The 19,522-nt window shown below is 45.6% G+C and overlaps 1 protein-coding gene and 1 long non-coding RNA gene across 2 annotated transcripts in view; both read left to right on the top strand.

Annotated features, from left to right (window-relative positions):
- LOC146767132 (uncharacterized) overlaps window positions 1-19,522 on the top strand; it is a 254,644-nt gene that overhangs the window by 69,237 nt on the left and 165,885 nt on the right. The window lies entirely within an intron of this gene.
- On the top strand, window positions 6,342-7,258 carry LOC146767136 (uncharacterized). Its single transcript, XM_085581133.1, has one exon. It carries the CDS (start codon window positions 6,458-6,460, stop codon window positions 7,256-7,258), a length of 801 nt encoding a protein of 266 aa, XP_085437259.1. The 5' UTR covers window positions 6,342-6,457.

Below are 19,522 nucleotides of genomic sequence, written 5' to 3' on the forward strand. Positions count from 1 at the left end.
ATGAACTTAACAAAACATCAGAGGTTTTAGCTATGCTTGCTATGGATGTACAAAGTGTAAATCATGCTGTACTGCAGAACAGAGCAGTGATTGATTTTTTGTTGTTAGCCCAGGGACATGGATGTGAGGAATTTGAAGGAATGTGTTGCATGAATCTCTCTGATCATTCTGTATCAATACATGCTAAGATTAAAGAACTACAACAGGGCCTTCATCAATTAAAAGAAGAAGATGGTCTGGGGATAGAAGAATGGCTTAAAAGCTTAGGGATCGGTCCTTGGCTAAGAACTTTTATTATGTATGCAGTAGGAATCTTGATTGTTGTATAACTACTCTTGCTGGTCTTGCCCTGCCTGTTTAACTGTCTTCAGAAGTTGGTAGAACGCATGATTCAAAAGATATGGACAACTAACTTAATGGTCCAAAACAAAAACGGGGGAAATGTGGAGAGTTTTGTGGATGAATGGCTTCGTGAGAAAGGACATGACTACGTGCAGTTAGTGAAGCAGTAGCTGAAAATTGCACAGTGCAGCAATAGCAGATGTAGCAATAATATCTTATGTCCTTGGGTAAGCTGGTTCCCAACAGTAGAATAGTCAGCAAAAAGATAAATGTAAGGGAAAACAAAGCAAGCTTAGAAAGCTCCAAAGGCGGGATTGACCTGTTTTTCGTACACCAATGATGAGCCTAAATTTTGCAATATGCATGAGCTTCATTATAACGGGTATAACTGTACATGTGTGCTTGGAATAAACTGAGACTTGTTGACATTATAGAATGGACTTGTCTCCCGTCATTTTTTCCACACCTCTCCTGATGGACACAGGGGCCTCTCCATCCACTCTGAATCTTACACCTAAGGGGGGAAAATTGTAAAGGAATGTTTTCTTTATTAAGGGAATAAATGGGAAAGTTGAGCTGGTATCACTTGTTCAATCACTGTTAGGAGCTGTGGGGGGTAGGTTTGAAGTAAACTAATTTCTTTTTCTTCCTACTCTGATTGTAATTGACTAGGAAGGAATTTCATGGTGGCATTTTAATATTGTAAAAGGTGACACAGAGGCTATTGCTGCTGTACCTTTGGGTCAAATGTCTGGCAAGGCCTGTGCTGAAGGGAACCAGAGGTGTGGGCAGCCCCAGGGGGAGAATTTGATGGGGAGCCTCTCCAAATTAGTTTGAAGCAACCAGGACAAGTGGTGTCTAAAAGCAACACCCTATTCCAGGGGAGGGAAGGAAGGGCTCACAGCCTGGTATGGAGTCCCTGCTAAAGGCAGGGCTTTTGGAGCCAGGGATGTCTCCCTACAGCACTCCTATCCTGCCAGTCAGGGAATCAGATGGCTCCAATGAGGAGGACAAGAACAAGTGGTAGACAAAGCCCCAGTGAAATAGCTGAATTTCCTGGCTAAAAATATCTTTTGAGTATTGGGGAAAAAAAAAAAACAAACGGCAAATGGTGGAGAAAAAGGTTAAATATTTGGGAAATACTGGGACTGAAGATTCCTGGTGAATTGACCCAGAGAGGCACTGGGCAATCTCAGAAGTAACATTTCCCTGGACCAAAAAGGAGCTGAGACAATTTTGAGGATAAATAGGGAATTACACAGCCTGGATTGAGGATTCTCTGTTCCAGCCAGAACACTGTAGGACTTTTAACCTCAGACAGCCTCCATGCTGTGGTATGGACAGGAGAAAGTGAGCAAAACTTGGGAAAATGAACAACCAAAAATACTGATGCCTCAGCTGGGGCTCTTCCAGACTCAGAAAAGAAATTGGAATTGTAGGTGAATGTTCAACAGGGCCATGCCAAAGGAATCCTTGGGCCAAAATGTTTCACCCAGTGGCCAGAGTGGCCTCATTGCCTGCAGAATTGTGCAGCCACAGCTTCAACGGGAACCCAGGCCCAAAACCTGATGACAACAGGATCTCCAACTGTTCCAGTCTGCCATCAAGTTCAAGCTTTGATAAGCAAAAGAGCCTCGCAATGGATGAGCAGTGCTCGGTTATTACAGTGTGAAACTTGTGCAGTGGCACAGGAGGATTCAGAACTGAGGACAGGGGAAGGGTTTAACCCAGCCTCCTGTTTGAACAGCCCACAGAGGGGCTGGGAAGAAACCCAGCACTGCATTCAAGTGACACAGCTCCAGACCCAGCCTGGGGGAGATTCCAAAGACATTCCCTGGCCTGAGGCAGAAAATGTCTTGGTGGATGGCTCTTCAAGGGCAGCAGAAGGGAAAAGAGTTCCAAGACACGCTGTTATTGAGGAAAGGGAATCAGACAAAGCGCAGGTTACCCCCATGGTCAGCTCAACCAGCACAGCTGTGTGTGCTTGTAAGAGCCTGGCACTGAAATGCCCTGAGCAGGAAGGCTTCAATATCTTCTGGTGACACCATCTCACCTAACAGGGGGCAAAAGCAATTCTGACTGCTCAGCAACCACTGGATCACTTACTAAGGCATTTCTAAAAGACATAATTCCAATAAAAGGGATTGTGGAAGCCATAGACTCAGAGAGCAGAACTAATTTTGCAGGAGAGTTCCTCCAGGGGGTTATGGCAGCTTTAGGAATACAAATGGGACCTCCATAATCCCTGGCACCCCCAGAGCTCAGGCTGGGTACAAAGAATGAATGGGGATAAAAAGAAACACCTTTAGAAGCTGGGGATTAGATAGTAATAGTTTCAGCAAGTTTTAGAATGGATTTTCTCAGTGAAGATGGAGTCTCCAGCACCCTAACTTTTGGCTATTTATGGAGAAGGCACTGCACATAACAGCTGAGGCTTCCAAAGTGGCTCAAAGTGCAGATGTCTGTTTAGAATGGTGAAGGACATAGGTATGATTCACTAGTAACTTTCAAATACCTGCTCTAAAGCTGGAGTTACTCAAAGAAGAGAGAACTACTTCAACACTTGTAAAGAAGCACCATTTTTTCCAAATCTAATTTTCACATGTAGCTGAATTTTTCAAGAATTGTGTTTTTTATCATACTATGAGTGCAAAACAATCTATTAGAAGTGTTTAAAAACAGATTATTAACAGGAAAAAGTGATCAAAAGATCTATTTCCTCTTGTATTAACAACTGAAATATGACTGAAGAAGGGATCATCTCTGCAGTCCCCTGAACCAAACTCACAACTTCTTTAACAGCATGCTCAAAGTTTTCTATACTTCAAGCTTTTCTAGAAAATTCACTTTCTTAATTTCTGCTGTTTCTGTAGCCCCAGACCCTGTATAGTTTATACCAGCTGCATTCTACAGAAGGGATACCCAACTGAGGATACAAATTGCCTGCTGAATGGCCTTCTCTGACTCCATGCTGTTACTTTTGACCTCAGATGGCACAGAAAATGCTCTCCAGTTGACTTGCTTCCAAATGCCAAAAAACCCCAACCCCCAAACTTTTAAACATAAAACAGAAGGAAAGCTTAATTATTTGAGTTAAAATAGCACTGCAAAACAGTTATTCACAAATATAGCAATAAAAGTGTTATAAAAGATGTGCCTCCTGATACATAAAGATATCCTGAAGAATGATTTTGTATTGTTTATATACATTCAAAATTAGTTTTCATCTTTTTTACTGAAAACTGCGTTTTCATAGACAAACAGAATTTTTTCCTATAACTGGATATCTGCCTGGCAGACATAAATGTTTCTGTCAAATTCACCATTCTGCCATGGATATCAGAAGACATCTTGGAGTGACATGGACAGGGTTTTGCTTCCTTTATTAATGTTTCCATTCTTTGGTTCTCACATGACCTGTGTCATTTCTGTATTTAAATTCAGAAGCTCTTGCCAGAATACTCTTTCAACTTTGTTTGTAGTCGCAATGCAAGAGGTCTGCAACTCTTGCTTTAATTTGGGACAGGAGTTATTTCTTCTTGTAACTGAAGACTAATGGCAGACATCACCTTCCTCATTTCTCCTGAAGTAATGCCTCAATTCTCTGTCTGGGTTAGCTGGCTAAATATTTCCTTTCTAAATAGTCAGGTTCTGCTGTGTATAGAGAACTGTGACTTTCAGTGCTTAATATAAGCAAGCACTGAGAGGAGGGATGTACTGAGAAGACTATTTTCTGCAAGATACATATAATACCCTTTATGCTCCATGTGTTCCTGCTGCAGCCTCAGTTGTAGCTGCAGGTCCAGATTTTGATAAGAATTTAAAAAATGTTGGGCACCACTTAGGGTCGATTAGACTAGCAATGTCCAGAGGTTTAAAAATTGCATCCTGTAGAAAAGGAGTTTTTCCTCAAAAGCCTGTAAAATGTACAGGGTCACATAGACCAGAAACCTGATCTTTCCCTTATGTCAAAATGGCTCCTAGCTAAATTTCTGGGACCCTCTATGCTAAAATAAGAGAGGTTTGTCAAAGTAAAGCTAATAGTGGCAAAATTCCTTAGCCCAACAAATCAATTGAAATGTCAAGTGCAAATTAAGGATCAGAAAGGAGAGAAAGAAAATAAGAGGTAAAAATAGTCTAACAGAGGCTCCTGACTTAATCATATCAACAGCTGAAGTTAAAAGGTTAGCAGAGGTTGATCTGACTGTTAATGTTTTCTCATCATTTTGTTTATGAGAAAGAAGAAGGGAAGAAGCCTTCCATCCCTGGTATCAGGTTAAGTTCCTCTGCTTGAGTGGAACAACTCAGTACTCCAAATATAAAAGCTCCAAAGAAGCTCACACAAGGATGTTTGTCTCGACCTGTAATTGGAGTAGATCCATTTGTTTGTGTAATTGCCACCATGGTGGAAATCTGTGCTTCTCTATTTGTGCAACTGCAAATATTTTCTAGGAATGAACCATCTGAATTTTAATATCCCATAGATTCAGTGCAATACAGCATATTACAATATCTTGACCTTTTCAGCGTTCCATAAATTGATTGTCTGGTTGTTCCTGTCCCCCCTCGTTTACAGGCCTGGAAACCTTAGAAGAAGAGGTAACATGGCTATCTCTGAGTCGTATCTTTTATATTTATCAGCATTTCCAGAATCACACTTCTAGTGTCTTGAAGGCTTGACAGAAGTTACATACTGTGTGCCTGAGGTGCAGTAGCATATAAAATCATGCCAGAAAAGGCAGGGATGAGTGCCACAGGCGGGCTCACAAGGTTCACCACAGGTGGTCCTGTTGAAGGTCACATTGGTTGACCAGCATTGTTATAAAATTGTGATCTCTCCAGTGAGTTATTCTGACAGCCAGATAAACCTCCAGCTAAATAAATATCATGGGCAACCTTCAACCAACCAAATGTAACTGTTTAATTAATGTGCTTTTCCTAAGTAAATTAAAAAGCAGAGGGAAAAGGCTTCTGGTCTTTAAAGGATGCATAAAGCAGAAAATGAAAGATCTGAATATGAAAGGGAGAGAATCCTCTTAAAGCTGAGGATACAGTGGTAAGAAAAATTATTATTCATTTGCAGACATCACCTCAAACTGATGGACTAGTGAAAAGAAGATACAAATTTTAATAACTGCAAATGTTGGAGTAAGATGCAGAGAAAGAGCAATTGCCACTTTTTCATTGCTTGTCTTCCATCAAAGAAGGGAGAGGGGAAATTCACATTTGGTAGAGTTTATTATAATTATTATGCCTTCAAAAAAAAAGAAAAAAAAATGCCAAAATTATAGAACAAAACAGAAATGCTCTGAGGTGGCTCAAATTCTTCCTCTGAGACTAAATGCAGATATTTTTTCTCAAGATGCTTTTTCACTTCCAGATGTGCCTTCAGGTCCAACATGTGCCTTGAGGTAAATTCCTCTGCCTAGTGAGTGTGCAGCTGAAGAGGCTATTACTGTTTTGGTAGCTTCCTACAAGCATAGCTCAAGCCATCTCATCTGCCCCTTCCAGCAGCAGCAGAAAGAGGTGTTGAGGTGTTTTGTCTCAAGCGCTGAACAGAACAGGATGCAGATGACATGCATCACCCTTTGAAGTCTCACATCCAGTCTGGGATAGGGGGAGTGCTGTGTGGCTGTGAGACAAACTACATAAGAGAGCCTGAAACGCAAAAAAAGACTTCAGTTCCTTTCTTCTCTGCATCGGGGCCATGATGAGTTCCATGACCGGGCTGGGACGGCGGGCGGGGCTGGCCTGTGATGCGCTCTGGGCTCTGTGACAGCACAGGGGCCGTGTCACAATGGGGGCAACTATAAAAGGCCCCAGGCCGGTGCCGCTGCCCCAGTAGAGCCTCGGCAAGCGGTGAGTACACAGCAGAGGGGAGAGGGGGCTGGAGGAGGGCTGGGACAGGAGCGCCGGTCCCCGGGGCTGCCCCGTCTCCAGGGCCCAGCGCCGGGCGCAGCGCCTTGCTGGGGGCGCGGGGCGCGCGGGGTAGCGGTGCAGCCTTGCCAGCTGCCGGGGGCCCTTTCCTTCCTGCCACCACATCCCTGCCGCTCCTGCCCCTCACTGTCTCCATTCCGGCCCCACTGAGCCCCTCCTGTGTGTCCTCCTGCAGACCATGGCTTTACTGTCACTGCTGTTTGTGCTTGTGCAAAGCCTGATCCAGTACCCCCAGCCAGCTGGGGATGGGCTGGATGAGGCCACGCACCAGAGAATGCGGGAGCGTCAGGAGCTGCTGGACCGTGAGATGGCCCGGCTGATGCAGGAGCTGGAGCAGGGGCCCCTGCAGCAGCAGGATGAGGGCTGGGGAGCCATGCTCTTTGGTGCCCTGCAGCAGTGGCCATTCTGGGTTCTTGCTGGCATCCTGCTCCTCTTGGGCCTGTGGCTGGGCTGCAGGAGAAGGAGCTGTGAGGCCAGCAGCAGCAGCAAGGACCAGAGCTCCCGCAAGACCTTGGGAGATGAGAGAATAACTGAACAGGAAGAAGACACCGCTGATCCAGAGGAAGGTGAAGAAGACAGAGATATGACTCTGGAGGCACAAAACAGCGGCACTGAAGATGACAGAGAAGGCAGTCCTGTGGCTGCAGATGATGGCAACAAGGATGATGCCACTGAAGACAATTATGATGTGAAGATGAAGGAGGACAGCGATGTCAACAGTGGCAGTTATGATGTGAAGGAAGACAGCGATGTCAACAATGGCTATCACTTAAAGAAAGAAGGACAGAGTGATGGGGATATGCCAGGAGACACTACCACTGAAGGAAATGAAGAAGAACCTGGCAATGTTGCTGGAAATAAAGAAGATCTAGAGAAGCAAATGAAGAAAAAACCAAGGATGTACAGGTGGACCAAGACAAGGACACTGGAAAGGAAGAAAGAGAAGGAAATGAAGAAAAAACCAATAGTGTTACTATAAAGGCAGGCAAAAACACTGATGTAAATGAAGGTGAAGACAATGTAGATGGAACAGAAGAATACATGGATGTGAAGGTGCAGGAAAGCAGACGTGCCAATGACCAAAGAAGTAAAGACTGGACTGGGCAGGAAGATAGCAATCAATGTGGGAATGAAATTGCCCATAGTGGTTTTCCTGCACCTGAGGAAGTAAATAAGGATGTGATAGCAGAAGATGGCAATGATAGAAACAAGGATGAATAACAGGCTGATGTGAATGTGGAGGGAAACAAGAATAATGATAGACAAGAAGAGGAACAAGGTAATGTGGCTGCCAGTGAAAAAGGTGGCAGTGATGGTGGCAGGGAAGAAAATGCCAGTGGTGGAATTGAAAGCAGAGAAGACACCCAAGATGCTGGGAATGAGAAGGACATCCTTTAGTGGATGGTATAGAGTGGCCTGTGGAGGACCTGGAGAGAGGCTGCTCAGTGACAGCTGAGCTGATGGAGAGCTTCACGCGTGTCTTTGTGTACAGCGTGAGCAATAGCTTTGATCCGGTGCCTCAAGTAGCCATCGGGGTGGGCAGTGCCTTTGAGGGCTGGAGCCCCCATGAGTGGGATGGGGTGTACCGTGTGCTGGTCCCACTGAATCCCACCAGGGCACACCTTCCACCTAGAGCCAAGCAGTGCAGGGCAGACGGCAGCAAGGACCTTCAGCGTCCGTGAGGAGCTGGTGTGCACATGTGAGAGCGAGCAGCTGGGCGAGAAGCTCTTGTGCCTGCTGCACCACTCGCAGGAGGAGCTGCGGCGGAAGCAGCAGCGCAGCCTCCTGGAGACACTCTGCACCGGCTCCTACCTGGATGTGGAGAAAACCTCCCGCTGGTTCTTCCAGATGGTGAGATGCTCGTGGCTGCATGTGCCTCAGTCATACTCATGGCACTTGGTGTTTCAGCCCTGCAGCCGGTCCTGCCAATTCCTGCTGAGCAGAGGCAAGAGGACCCTGTCGGTGGAGATGCTTTTTGGGGTGTGCCAAGGGGACTATGACATCTTTGTGGTCAACCAGCCCTTAGAGGCCCAGAAAGGCAACTCCGGTAACCTTGTGAGCAGTCAGCCCACCAAGGCCAACATCCTCACAAGAACAGCATGGCCTGAGACATTCGCTGTGGTGGAGGCAAAATTCTTCCAGCACATTGCCAGGCAGATACCATGTAAGAGGTTGCACCTGAAATACCTGCAGCTCTTCACCTGCATGCTGAGCGGCACAGGTTTTTCCAACTCTAACTGGAAGACTCTGGTCATGCATGTGTTAAACATCTTACTGCCCGTCTACTGGCGCAGGAAGGAATTTCCACTGCGGCTGTGGGACATCATGGCATACATGCAGCTCTGCCTGAAATGGAAATGCCCGGACCATTTTGTTCTAGGCAACGAGAAGCTTCCTGCAGAGATCAGCTTGCCGCCAGCAATGCAAAAGGTTGAGCCATTCAACCTCTTTGAGTACCTGGCCCGAGATCCGGATGCCCACAGAAAGGCAATGGAGGCTTATGCTCAGCTGCACTTTCGCCTCTGGATGATGCTCTCCAACACTGAGAAGAATTCCCTGCACAAAGCTCTGATGGAGAAGTTCGCAGCCGATTGCTGCGACGTCGACTCTTTGTGATTGTTGTATTTGTCCGTGGCAATCCTGAAGCTGCTTTCCTGCTCCTGTGAAAGGAAGATGGTGCAGCACATGGTTTCGTTGTGTAGACACTTCCATGAGTGGCCTTGCCCTTCACCTTCCATTTACAACAGTGCTGTTGCCTAAGTCAAGGAGGCAGAAACTGGCTCCACCTGCACATCCTCGCAGAAGAACAACAGTGAAGCTGATGGAGGTTGCTTGGAATACCTCGAAGACAGCAACCTAGCCTATTAGGGACTTAATGTAGTTATTTAGTGAGTTGTAGTTTTAATTAGACTTGTTTCTTAGCATTCATTCCAGAGGCCCTTTAGTGTTGGCAGTATATAACTATTTTGCAAAACTACCCTTAGTGTAGAGAAATAGAGTTTAGACTAGATTAGTTTAAACCCTTAGTTTAGAGAATTACCCTTAGTTTAGAGAATTCCCCTAGTTGCTTGTCTGCTTTTAAATAATACTTGAATATCTATGTTTGAGAAACTAATAAAAGAAGTTAAGTTTCTCAAATTGCCTGAAATGTGTCATTCTTTGTACGTAACCCTCTATATCTTTGAGAATGTCCTTCCTATACCTCTATCTGAAATAAAGACTCTTTGCAAACAGAGATGTTGGATATATTAAGTATGCTGTCTCTTGAGCATTTCCATAGAAATGCTTGAAGTTTGAAGTGAAAATGCCCTGAAATGCCTGAAATTTTGCAACAGAGTACTCCTGAATTTTTTTAGCAATCTTTGGAAAGATTGCTGAAGTTTTCTTTACACAGTCACTTTTACAACTCCTAGGGAACAATTTAGTCCTAAAAGATTGAGCTACCCTTCAGTAATAGCTGCCCTTCAGCAATATCTACATATATATGTGTGAAGAAATAATAAAAGAAGAAAAATTTCTCAAATTGCCTGAAATCTGTCCTTCTTTTTATTTGACCCACCATTTATAGCAGAAAACAAAACAGGTCCTGATTGATGCAGCTAATTAAAGGAAGAAGAAGAAGCTTCAACTTCTGAGTAAAAAACTACAAATGAACACAGTGATAGTTACAGCATGGTCACACTGTCTAGGTGTGCTCTAACCCTTGAGCTGTAGTGTAGCAAATTTGAGCAAAGTAGCAGTGTCTTCCAAAAAACAATCTATTTTCCCTCCATATCCAAACTAAAGCTGTCAATGTACCGGCCATTAAAGCAGTTAGTCACTTACATGGGGCTGCAGGGTAAAACATTGCTTGATCTGCTGAAGTCCCCCAACTTTTTTCTGTGGCATTTAAATCCTGAGAAGATATAAAAAACCTATCTTTATCAATTTGGCTGATATTTAGCTTTGAGCAGCATACTAATTCATAGTAAGGAGCAAAGTTCAAGAAAAAACACTACAAACAGTAGAAATGAAAATAATATGCAGGAAAAGAAAGGCCAGTCATGAAGCAGGTGAGAGCAGCCACCCCACAGTTTCCTAAAGCCCACAAAGATTTGCTCTAGGTGGCCAATCAAGCTTTTTGGTTCTTTGGCATATCTCAATTCTTCCTTGCTTCAGGTGCTCTGTACTTCTCACCTCCTTCCACCAAGGTAGAAATAGGCTGTAATAAGTACTTCAACCCAAATCCTCTCAGTCCCCAAGTATTAGTGAATTACTATCCAAAATAAAAAGGCTGCTTTAACCCCCAGCTTGCTCAATGACAGTGCCTTCAGTCTAAGGAGCAAGGTACACCCAGGAGGATTCACTGCAATGACAAAAGGTTCAAATGTCGTCATGAGCAGTCAATCTTCGCTTTGTGCTCTGTGAAGCATGGCCAGTGGGCAGCGATTTAATCTCTTGAGTCACCCCTGGTTAAAAGTGCACTTGTTTCCTCTTCTTTTTTTGCCTTTCAAGGTCTTCCAAGCCAGAAGCAAGGCAGGAGCTCACAGAAATCTTGAGGTAAGAAGCAGTGTCCTTCCAAGGATTCTGACCTTGCTATGGCTCACATAGGAAGCAAATCAGCCCTGCAAAATAGGACTTCTCTGCATTTTCCATGTGGATCAGAATATTCAAAAATAACTGGAAAGCTTGCTCTTTCAGAGCCATGCAGGGCTTAGGCAATTTTTTCCATGAATGTATATTGACACTACTTACCATTTCATTATCTGTTCTCCTTGTAAAATAAGTTGTGTAGCTCTGAATTTGATTTCTACTGCTTATGCTTATTATGGCAGCATGGTTATGTCACAGTGTTTCCAAGAGAAGAGATAATTGTAGAGAAAAATTTATGAGAACAATAGAAACTCCTAGGATGAACAAGCTCTCAGGCTCTGTTTCTTCAGTTCTGGAAATATTTATTATGATTACAGTGCATTAAAGACAAAGAATTGTATGAGTATAGGGGAAAATACCCATAAGTACTTTTGTCACCATCTTTAAAAAGCCATTTAAAGTCATCACCATTCAACTCAAACTCCTTAAAATGCTGGTTTACATATTTTAATTGTTGCTGGCAAGGAAAGTTTAGTGCTCATGATTTTTCTGTAAGGCTGCATCCTGACCACAGCTCATATAATCAATTTTCAGGCTCCTCATAATGTTTTCCTGAAGTATCCAAAGAAAAGAAATGCACCTCATACAGAAATGATGTGAAATACAATCTGACATCAAAATGACCTGAGGTACTGTTGTTCCCTAGAAATGAAATAAAATTTAAAACAACATCAAATACTTAAAGTATAGAAATGTTTCTGTATCTGGCAGGGCAAAGTAGCACAACCATCCCAGGAGGTTTGTTCTCATTTTCATTATCACTTCAGAAAAAATAGCCCTGTAAATTTTGGTTTTGTAGTTTTTAGCTTTAAACAATTCCAGAAAAATTGGGGGACAAAGTGGGGAGTGTTTATTTTTTATTCAGTCTTTTCAGTGGTTATTTTTTTCAGTCCATTATCCTACTGTGGCTACATTATGTTCTTATGCTCAACTTTCCAGATTTGACTACATGTATTTAAAAACAACAGCAGAGGATTTTTTTATTAAAAGCATTAAAAACAACCACTTGAACCATGAGCCATTTTACCCAGCTCTGATACTGAATTTCTTTCCTTTGTCAGCTCTATACATATGTCAGAGATTGAGGATTTTTCTTTTTATGCACAAACTCTGTACAGTAATTGCATCTTCTATGGAACATCAAATCTTTTGGCAAAAAGACCATTGTACTGAAGGAATACTTGGTTATATAACTGGGAGATATAATCCAGAATAAGGGCTTGGCCCATGCAATAGTGACTGATATCTCAACATGTCAGAGTAAATGATGGAATTTAATTGTTAAACTTTTTCAACATGGAAAAAAATCCCACTGACAGTGATTGCTGTTGGTTTGATCTGTATCTTGGCAAACCCCCAGATTTTTAGTCAAGCAAAAACAAGAACAAAAAATTTAGTTTCCCCTGCAAATATTTAAGGATTTTTACTGCTCACAAAATACTGGAAAGTGACAACAAAAAAAAAGAGAGAAAAAGAAAAAAAAGTGAGAGACACCTGCTTCTGTTAGTGACTCCTGCTTGCAAGTTTGTTACTCACACCATTGGGGGCAGGAGAGAATGAGCACCTGTCCCCAGGCTGAGGAACTTGTATGGCACTGCACAGTCCCTATCTCTGCACAGTGAGAAGGATGGCTGGGGCTGAAAAAAGCACCATTCTATCTTTTTGAGGAAGAAAGGAAGGCAGCTGCAATAGTTTTAGGAGTGGGTGACAGCTGAAAGTATGTCTTATGAAGATGCTCTTTGATGAATGTACAGCATACGTGGAGGAAAAATAAGAGTTTGCCAAGTGCAGACATCTTCTATTCTCTTATAGCTAAAGCTGCTTTGATCTCAACCTGACAAGCGATGTGTATATTATACCACTGAAACCACTTTAGTCTTTTCAACTCAAAAAACAAATAGCCCAGGGACCTAAATGCGGGATGACCACGCTCCAGCACGGTGTGGGTGGAGGGAGGCAGAGATCTCTGAAGGTTGCTCTTGGGGAAAGAGGTTTATTGGGGGTGTAGGAAGGTCCGAGCCTCGTGCTCTCAGGCGTAGCACGTGGCCGGGTTTAAGAGGGCAGGGGAGGGGAGAGACAAACGGAGGGTTTAGGAGAGGGGAAGCCCAAGGAGGGGAGGGAGAGGTTCTAAGAGGGGAGGAAGTTCTAAGAGAGGGGAGAGGTTCCAAGAGCGGGAAGAGGTTCCAAGTGGCCGCATGGCTTCTCGGAGCCCCCTTATCAGGGGCTCCTAGGTGGGCTGAGATAAGGCATGGGCCAATGGGGTTACAGACGCTGATGTTTTAGGGGCAGGTACAGAGGTGTGGGATGAGCCACACATCTTCTGGGGGGTGAGATGGAACAGTCCATTTCACTCCAGGATTCATCCAAGGACAGAAGTGACATCCGGCTAGCTGGGAGAACTTTTCTCATCCTAGCTGTATTATTTATGAACAATCATATCTATCTATCATCTGCAACACTCTGAGTTGGATGCACTGGAGCAATACTATCAAGAGTTTCTCAGGAGCTCTAAGCAACAAAGCAGCCTTTACTGGGAAATTTAGAAAATCAGTGAAACTTTGGCAAACGTTTTAATATGGCATTCAATCAACAAAAAAAACTTCTCAAAGCATTGACTTGGCCCATTCAACTTCACAAACTCCGAGCCTGTTCAATTTTAAGTTAATCAATATTGGCAAGAGTACAGAAATAGAAGAGGTAGATACAAAAAGAGAGAACAATAAGATACAGAGAAGCACACACTCAGCTACCAACTCCTGGATTCCAGCAATGTTCAGGTGGAAATTCCAAGAGGAGGTAGGGTCAAGATGTGTGCTTGCCTTGTGGTCAGCCTTTAATACTCCTTGGTCTTCCTGGGCCCTTCCCCCAGGTGGGACTTGGGGTCATTTGGTCACTCAGGAGCTGGGCTGGGGCTCCAGAGTTGGCCGTGGAGCATTGCCTGTGCTGTGCCAGGGACTGGCAGACACTGCTGGGCTGGGATAGAGGCTCTGGGGGGATTGGGGTTCCAGGGCAGGGCAGGGCTGGGGTTCCAGGGCAGGGCAAGGCTGGACCTGCCCCTTCCTCCCTCACACATGAAATGTTTCCAGCCAACAATCTCCTCCAGTCTTTCACAACAGTCAACATTGGAGGTGAAATCCCAATATGGCCATTGCTTTGGTCAGTTTCCATGGCAACCATCCCCAGCCCCTGTTGCTATGGTCAGTTCCCATGGCAACCATCCCCAGCCCCTGTTGCTATGGTCAGTCCCTGGGCAGCTCCATGGAGACCCCATGCCAGGGGTGGCTGCCATGGACACCAGCTCAGGCCTGGAGCCAGAATCTGTTTCCATGGCAACCATTGGCACTCCCATTCCAAGGCTCATGGATCCAGAACCACAGAATTGGCTGAGCTGGGAGGGACCCATCAGGATCCTCGAGTCCAACTGCTGGCCCTGCACAGGACACCCCAACACTGCCAGCCTGGGCCTGGCAGCGCTGTCCAAATGCTGCTGGAGCTCAGAGAGCCCTGGAGCTGTGACCCTTCCCTGGGGAGCCTGGGCAGTGCCCCAGCAGCTTCTGGGCAAAAACCTTTTCCTGAGATCCAACCTAAGCCTGCCTCAACTCAGCTGCAGCTGCTCCCTCCACTCCTGTCCCTGGGCACCAGAGTGAAGAGGTTCCTTCAGCCCCAGCCAGGGACCCGCTCCCAAGGCTGCTGCCATGGCCACCAGGGCTGGCACAAGCTGGGATGCTTGGTTTCCACAGGCCGGGGTTCAGGAATGGCATTTCTCAATTTCCTGCTCCCACTCAAACCCCGCAGGCACTCATTGCCCTCCCACCTTCCATTGAAGGAAAAAAGGGAAAGATCTCAGGCTGGGATAAGAACAATTTACTGGGAACAGCAACAAGATAAGGAACAAACAGAAACAGAAAAAATATTAACAACAGAAGGGATAAGAAAAACCAGTTACAGGGAAAACTACATCACCATCAATTGTATCTTCCTGGCCACGTGTTTCCTCCTGCATGGAAAGGACACCCTTCTCCTCAGGTAAAGACAGAGAGAGAGAGTCCCTTTCCTGCCCCGGTAATGACCTGAGGTGGGAGTGAATGTAGTGACAGGGCCATGGCCAGACCTTCATTTTCTTCAATCCCATGTCAGGCCATTGGTAGGGGCAAGGAAAGGGACAGGTGTGTTCCCAGCATGGATCACAGGAAACATGGATCACCAGGGCTCTTCCCAACAGGGTCCTCCAATGGGGGATGAAACTGGAGCAGTGCACAAAGCTCTTCCTGCAGCTGGGGAATTTTCAGGGCTTCCCTTACCGGTGGCTCCGTTGGTGTTTGGTCAAGTGAGAGCTCTGGGTGAAGCTCTTCCCACACCGGGGACACACGTAGGACCTCTCCCTGGTGTGGATGCGCCAGTGCCTGACAAGGTGGCAGTTGTGCTTGAAGCCCTTGCCACAGTCGGGGCAGAGGAAACGCCTCTCCTCGGTGTGAATCCGCTCATGCCGGAGGAGATGGGAGCTGCTCTGAAACCTCTTCCCACAAGTGGGGCACATGTAGGGCCTCTCCCCAGTGTGGATGCGCTGGTGTGTGACGAGGGTGGAGTTGTGTTTGAAGCCCTTCCTGCAGTCAGGGCAGCGGAAGGGCCTCTCATCCTTGTGAATCCGCTGATGTACAAGGAGATTGCAGCTATTGTGAAACCTCTTCTGACACTCGGGACACTCGTAGGGACTCTCCCCAGTGTGGATGCGTTGGTGGATGATGAGGTCGGAGCTCTGTCTGAAGCCCTTCCCACACTCCCCACACTTGTAGGGCCTCTCCCTAGTGTGGATGTGTAAGTGGCTGACAAGATGGGATTTGCAGCTGAAGCCCTTCCCACACTCCCCACACTCGTAGGCCCATTCCCCGGTGTGGATCATCAGGTGTCGTTTCAGATTGTTGCTCTTCCTGAAGCTCTTCCCACACTCCAAACACTTGTAGGGCTTCTCCCCATCAGGAAGCTTCTCAGGGACCACCAGCTCAGAGCTCTGGCTGAAGCTCTGCCCACCTTCCAGGCCCAGAGTGGGTCTTTCCTCCTCAGAGCATCCTGGGCTGGCCTTGCAGCCCTTCCTCCTCTGGGATCTCCAGGGCTTTTCCTCCCCGTTGGATTCCTGAGATGTGGAGTTGCTCAAAACAGCTTCTTCCATGAGGTTCTGCTGCAGGGATTTGTCTTTCCTGGTCTCCACGATCAGGTCTTGCTCTGGGGGAGGAAGGACAAGGAGTAGATGGGATTTGCCTCAGTGCCAGAGGGAAGGGCAAGGAGATCCCCCCAGTGCATCCCCGGCAGGAGGGCACCGGCAGTGGGGCTGTCCTGCAGCTGGGGGCTGTGCTGGGCTGGGAGATGGAGCAGGAGAGAGGGGGAAAGGGGCACTGACTTCCTCCTCACCTGCCTTGGTGTCCCAGGGCATCTTGCTCTTCCTCACAACCTTCTTCTCCATCTGGCGAATATTTGGGTACGGGAAATCCTGTTTTGGGAGGAAAACAAGGGATGAGCACAGTGAGTTTTGTACTGGCTTCAAAGCAAACCAGGGAGAGAGTCTAAGCCAGAATGACAATTGAATAAGAAAATTAAGATCAAGGCAATGATACAGAAACACTGGCTTAATCTGACAGAGTCAGGATATAACCTGACACCTCGTTGCTCAGGGTGGTGGTAGCAGTCTGATTAAATGGTGGCTGCAGTCCAGCTGGAGTGATGAACGTGATTCTGTCAAAGCAGTGATCCTGTAGAAGGGTCTGGTCTTCCTCTGAAGGTCCAGTGGTGGTTATGGAGCTCTTGTCCTCTGGGAATGCAGTAGGCAAGGTGGTCGTGGTGTTGCAAGGGTGAGATTATATCCAGGTAGGAATGCTTGGTTCCTCCCCCTGGGCGGAGCATCCCACAATGGGATGACGTAATTTTATCAGTGCTGCAGTGACACTCAATGGCCCATTAACAGAAGATGGCCCCTGGAGGACGTTATCAGGGCTGAGCCATGGAAGAGATAAAGAACATTGCCCCACCTGTTGATAACAGTTTATGGAGATGGGGACTGAAAACACTTTTGGTTACATCTGACACTGAAACCTGAAACAGTGAGGCAATCCCTGCTCGGGGTGGGGGATGAACACCACCCCCCTTACCCAAACTGGCTCAGGTGTAAAACCCCCACCCTGGGAAGGCCACGCACACAGGGGACAATGTCACACTTGCCCCACCCCAGGGGAGACCTCTGTCCCTGTCACTCCCTTGCTCTCTCCCCTTTTCTCTTTCTTTGCATCTCTCTCTACCTCACATTTACTGTTCAATAAAATCCACTTTGGATTTGGTCTTGTTAGCACCTTAATTGGGGCAGAGGCATCTCTCTAACAATTTTATTATCCAGATTGCAACATTATTTTACACAGTGAGTTCAGGGCTCTGTTGTCTGACCCCAGGTGCCTTTGACAACAGCATGTTTCTCTCCTCTGAGGAGTTTGTGGCTCTTTCTGGAGGATCTCTTGGAAGCTTGGATGCAGCTTCCTCTGAGTGACTTTTGGGAGAACTTACGAGGAAAATGGCTCTTGTGGGTGGCCAGTGTAAAGAAAATATTTTGTTTTCCTTCTTTGAAAATTCTGTTAAAATCACTGGAGGAAAGGGACCAAATGATACCAGCAAGACTGACAAGGATCATTCACCCCAAAGTGAGGAACACAAGGCTACTTAAATCCTACAAGAAGCCCAGCTCAAGTAGGTAATTTCCCAAATAACTCCTGAATTCACGGGCTTTGGGGGGAAAAGCATTATTTTCTTGGTCCCTGTCACCTTTGTGATAGCTACACAGAGCTTTCCCTTCCTTTTAATAATCTGTATTGGGCCAAATTTCCATGGTTTTTTTTGTTTGTTTGTTTGTTTTTTTTTTTTTTTTTTTGTTTGTTTTTTATTTTTTTTGGAACCTGCCAGCATCTGAGCTGGAGCTGTGCTGGAACTGATGAAATTTGGAATTGCCACAGAATTGCTTCTGTTGTTGGTCTATTCATGTTTGGGATTTATTTGTGTTTCCATCAGAAATGACTTGTGGGAAGAGCAAATCTTCCTCAAGGCATTTTATAGAGGGTTAACTTTGATTTCTGCTGAGTTTGTTTTGTCCAGTGTCCAGGAGATGCTCAAGGGGTCTCTGGTTTTGGTTTGGCCCTAATTTTCTTCTGATTTGTCTTTATCACTTAAAAACACCTGAAAAATGACTAAAAAGAGTATTGACCAGAGATGTCAGAAGTCCCACCATTTTAGAGGTATTTGAGGTGGAATTTACTGTTTGGGAACATATTCTGGAGGATTTGTGGGTTCTTGGGGGATATCTGGTAGTATTCTCCATATCTTTGCACTCCAAAACCCAAAGTGGATTTGTCTGTCACCTCAAAGTGACTCAATCCTACCTCAAAATGGCTGGTTCTCATCTCAGTCCCATGCTAAAATTGCTCAATTCCTCAGCCTCCAGGATGAGATGGGGTTGGAAGGTGATCGGGCAAAGTGAGATCCAAATTTGAGGTTGTGGGATCAGGATTGTGTGGGGCTGGGTGGGTGTGATTTATTTTCATAATAAATAAAACTATCAGAATTACTGATTTCTGTCCCATTCATTTTCTGTCAGTTCTGATTTGATTTTCAGAGCGCCGCCTTCTCAGCTGATTTTGTTTGTGTCCTCCTGTCCCAGACTGAAAAGCAAGATGTGTTCTATTTGCCATCTGTATGGCAGTTGTCCTGTGTTAAGTGGGCAGTTTTTCCTTATCTCTTCCACAATCAATCCTCCCTCAGGACAGACATTTGCTGATAATGGGCTATTGAATGTCACAGCATGACTGATTAGAAATGTGGAGAGTTTTGTGGATGAATGGCTTCGTGAGAAAGGACATGACTACCTGCAGTTAGTGAAGCAGTAGCTGAAAATTGCACAGTGCAGCAATAGCAGATGTAGCAATAATATCTTATGTCCTTGGGTAAGCTGGTTCCCAACAGTAGAATGGTCAGCAAAAAGATAAATGTAAGGGAAAACAAAGCAAGCTCAGACAGCTCCAAAGGCGGGGTTGACCTGTTTTTAATACACCGATGATGAGCCTAAGTTTTGCAATATGCATGAGCTTCATTATAACGGGTATAACTGTACATGTGTGCTTGGAATAAACTGAGACTTGTTGACATTATAGAATGGACTTGTCTCCCGTCACTATTTACACAGGGAACGCATAAGAAAGGGGCAGGGTTAATGGGGGAAAGAAGGGAAAATTACAAACCCCTGCACTCCTCCTCGTCCTCATCCTCCATTTACTCGTCCTCCTATTCCTCCTCCTCCTCATCCTCGTCCTCCTTGTCCTCCTTGTCATCCTAGTCCTCCCCCTCCTCCTCCAGCTCCTTGTCCTGCTCATCCTAAATCCTCCTCCTCCTCAATGTCCCCCTACACATCCTCATTCTCATCCTCTTTATCCTCCTATTCCTCCTCCTCCTCCTCCTCCTCCTCCTCGTCTTCCTCGTCCTCCTCCTCCTTGTCCTCCTTGTCCTCCTCATCCTTGTCCTTTTCCTCATCCTTGTCCTCCTCCTCATCCTCCTCCTCCTTATCCTCCGCATCCTTATCCTCCTC

The sequence above is a fragment of the Lonchura striata genome, chromosome 5 (assembly GCF_050655825.1).
Source record: "Lonchura striata isolate lonStrDom1 chromosome 5, ASM5065582v1, whole genome shotgun sequence".
Lineage (NCBI taxonomy): Eukaryota > Metazoa > Chordata > Aves > Passeriformes > Estrildidae > Lonchura > Lonchura striata.

Bases quoted from the DNA above. Each gene is read 5' to 3' on its own strand.
- LOC146767136 (XM_085581133.1), top strand. From the start codon at position 6,458: ATGGCTTTACTGTCACTGCTGTTTGTGCTTGTGCAAAGCCTGATCCAG.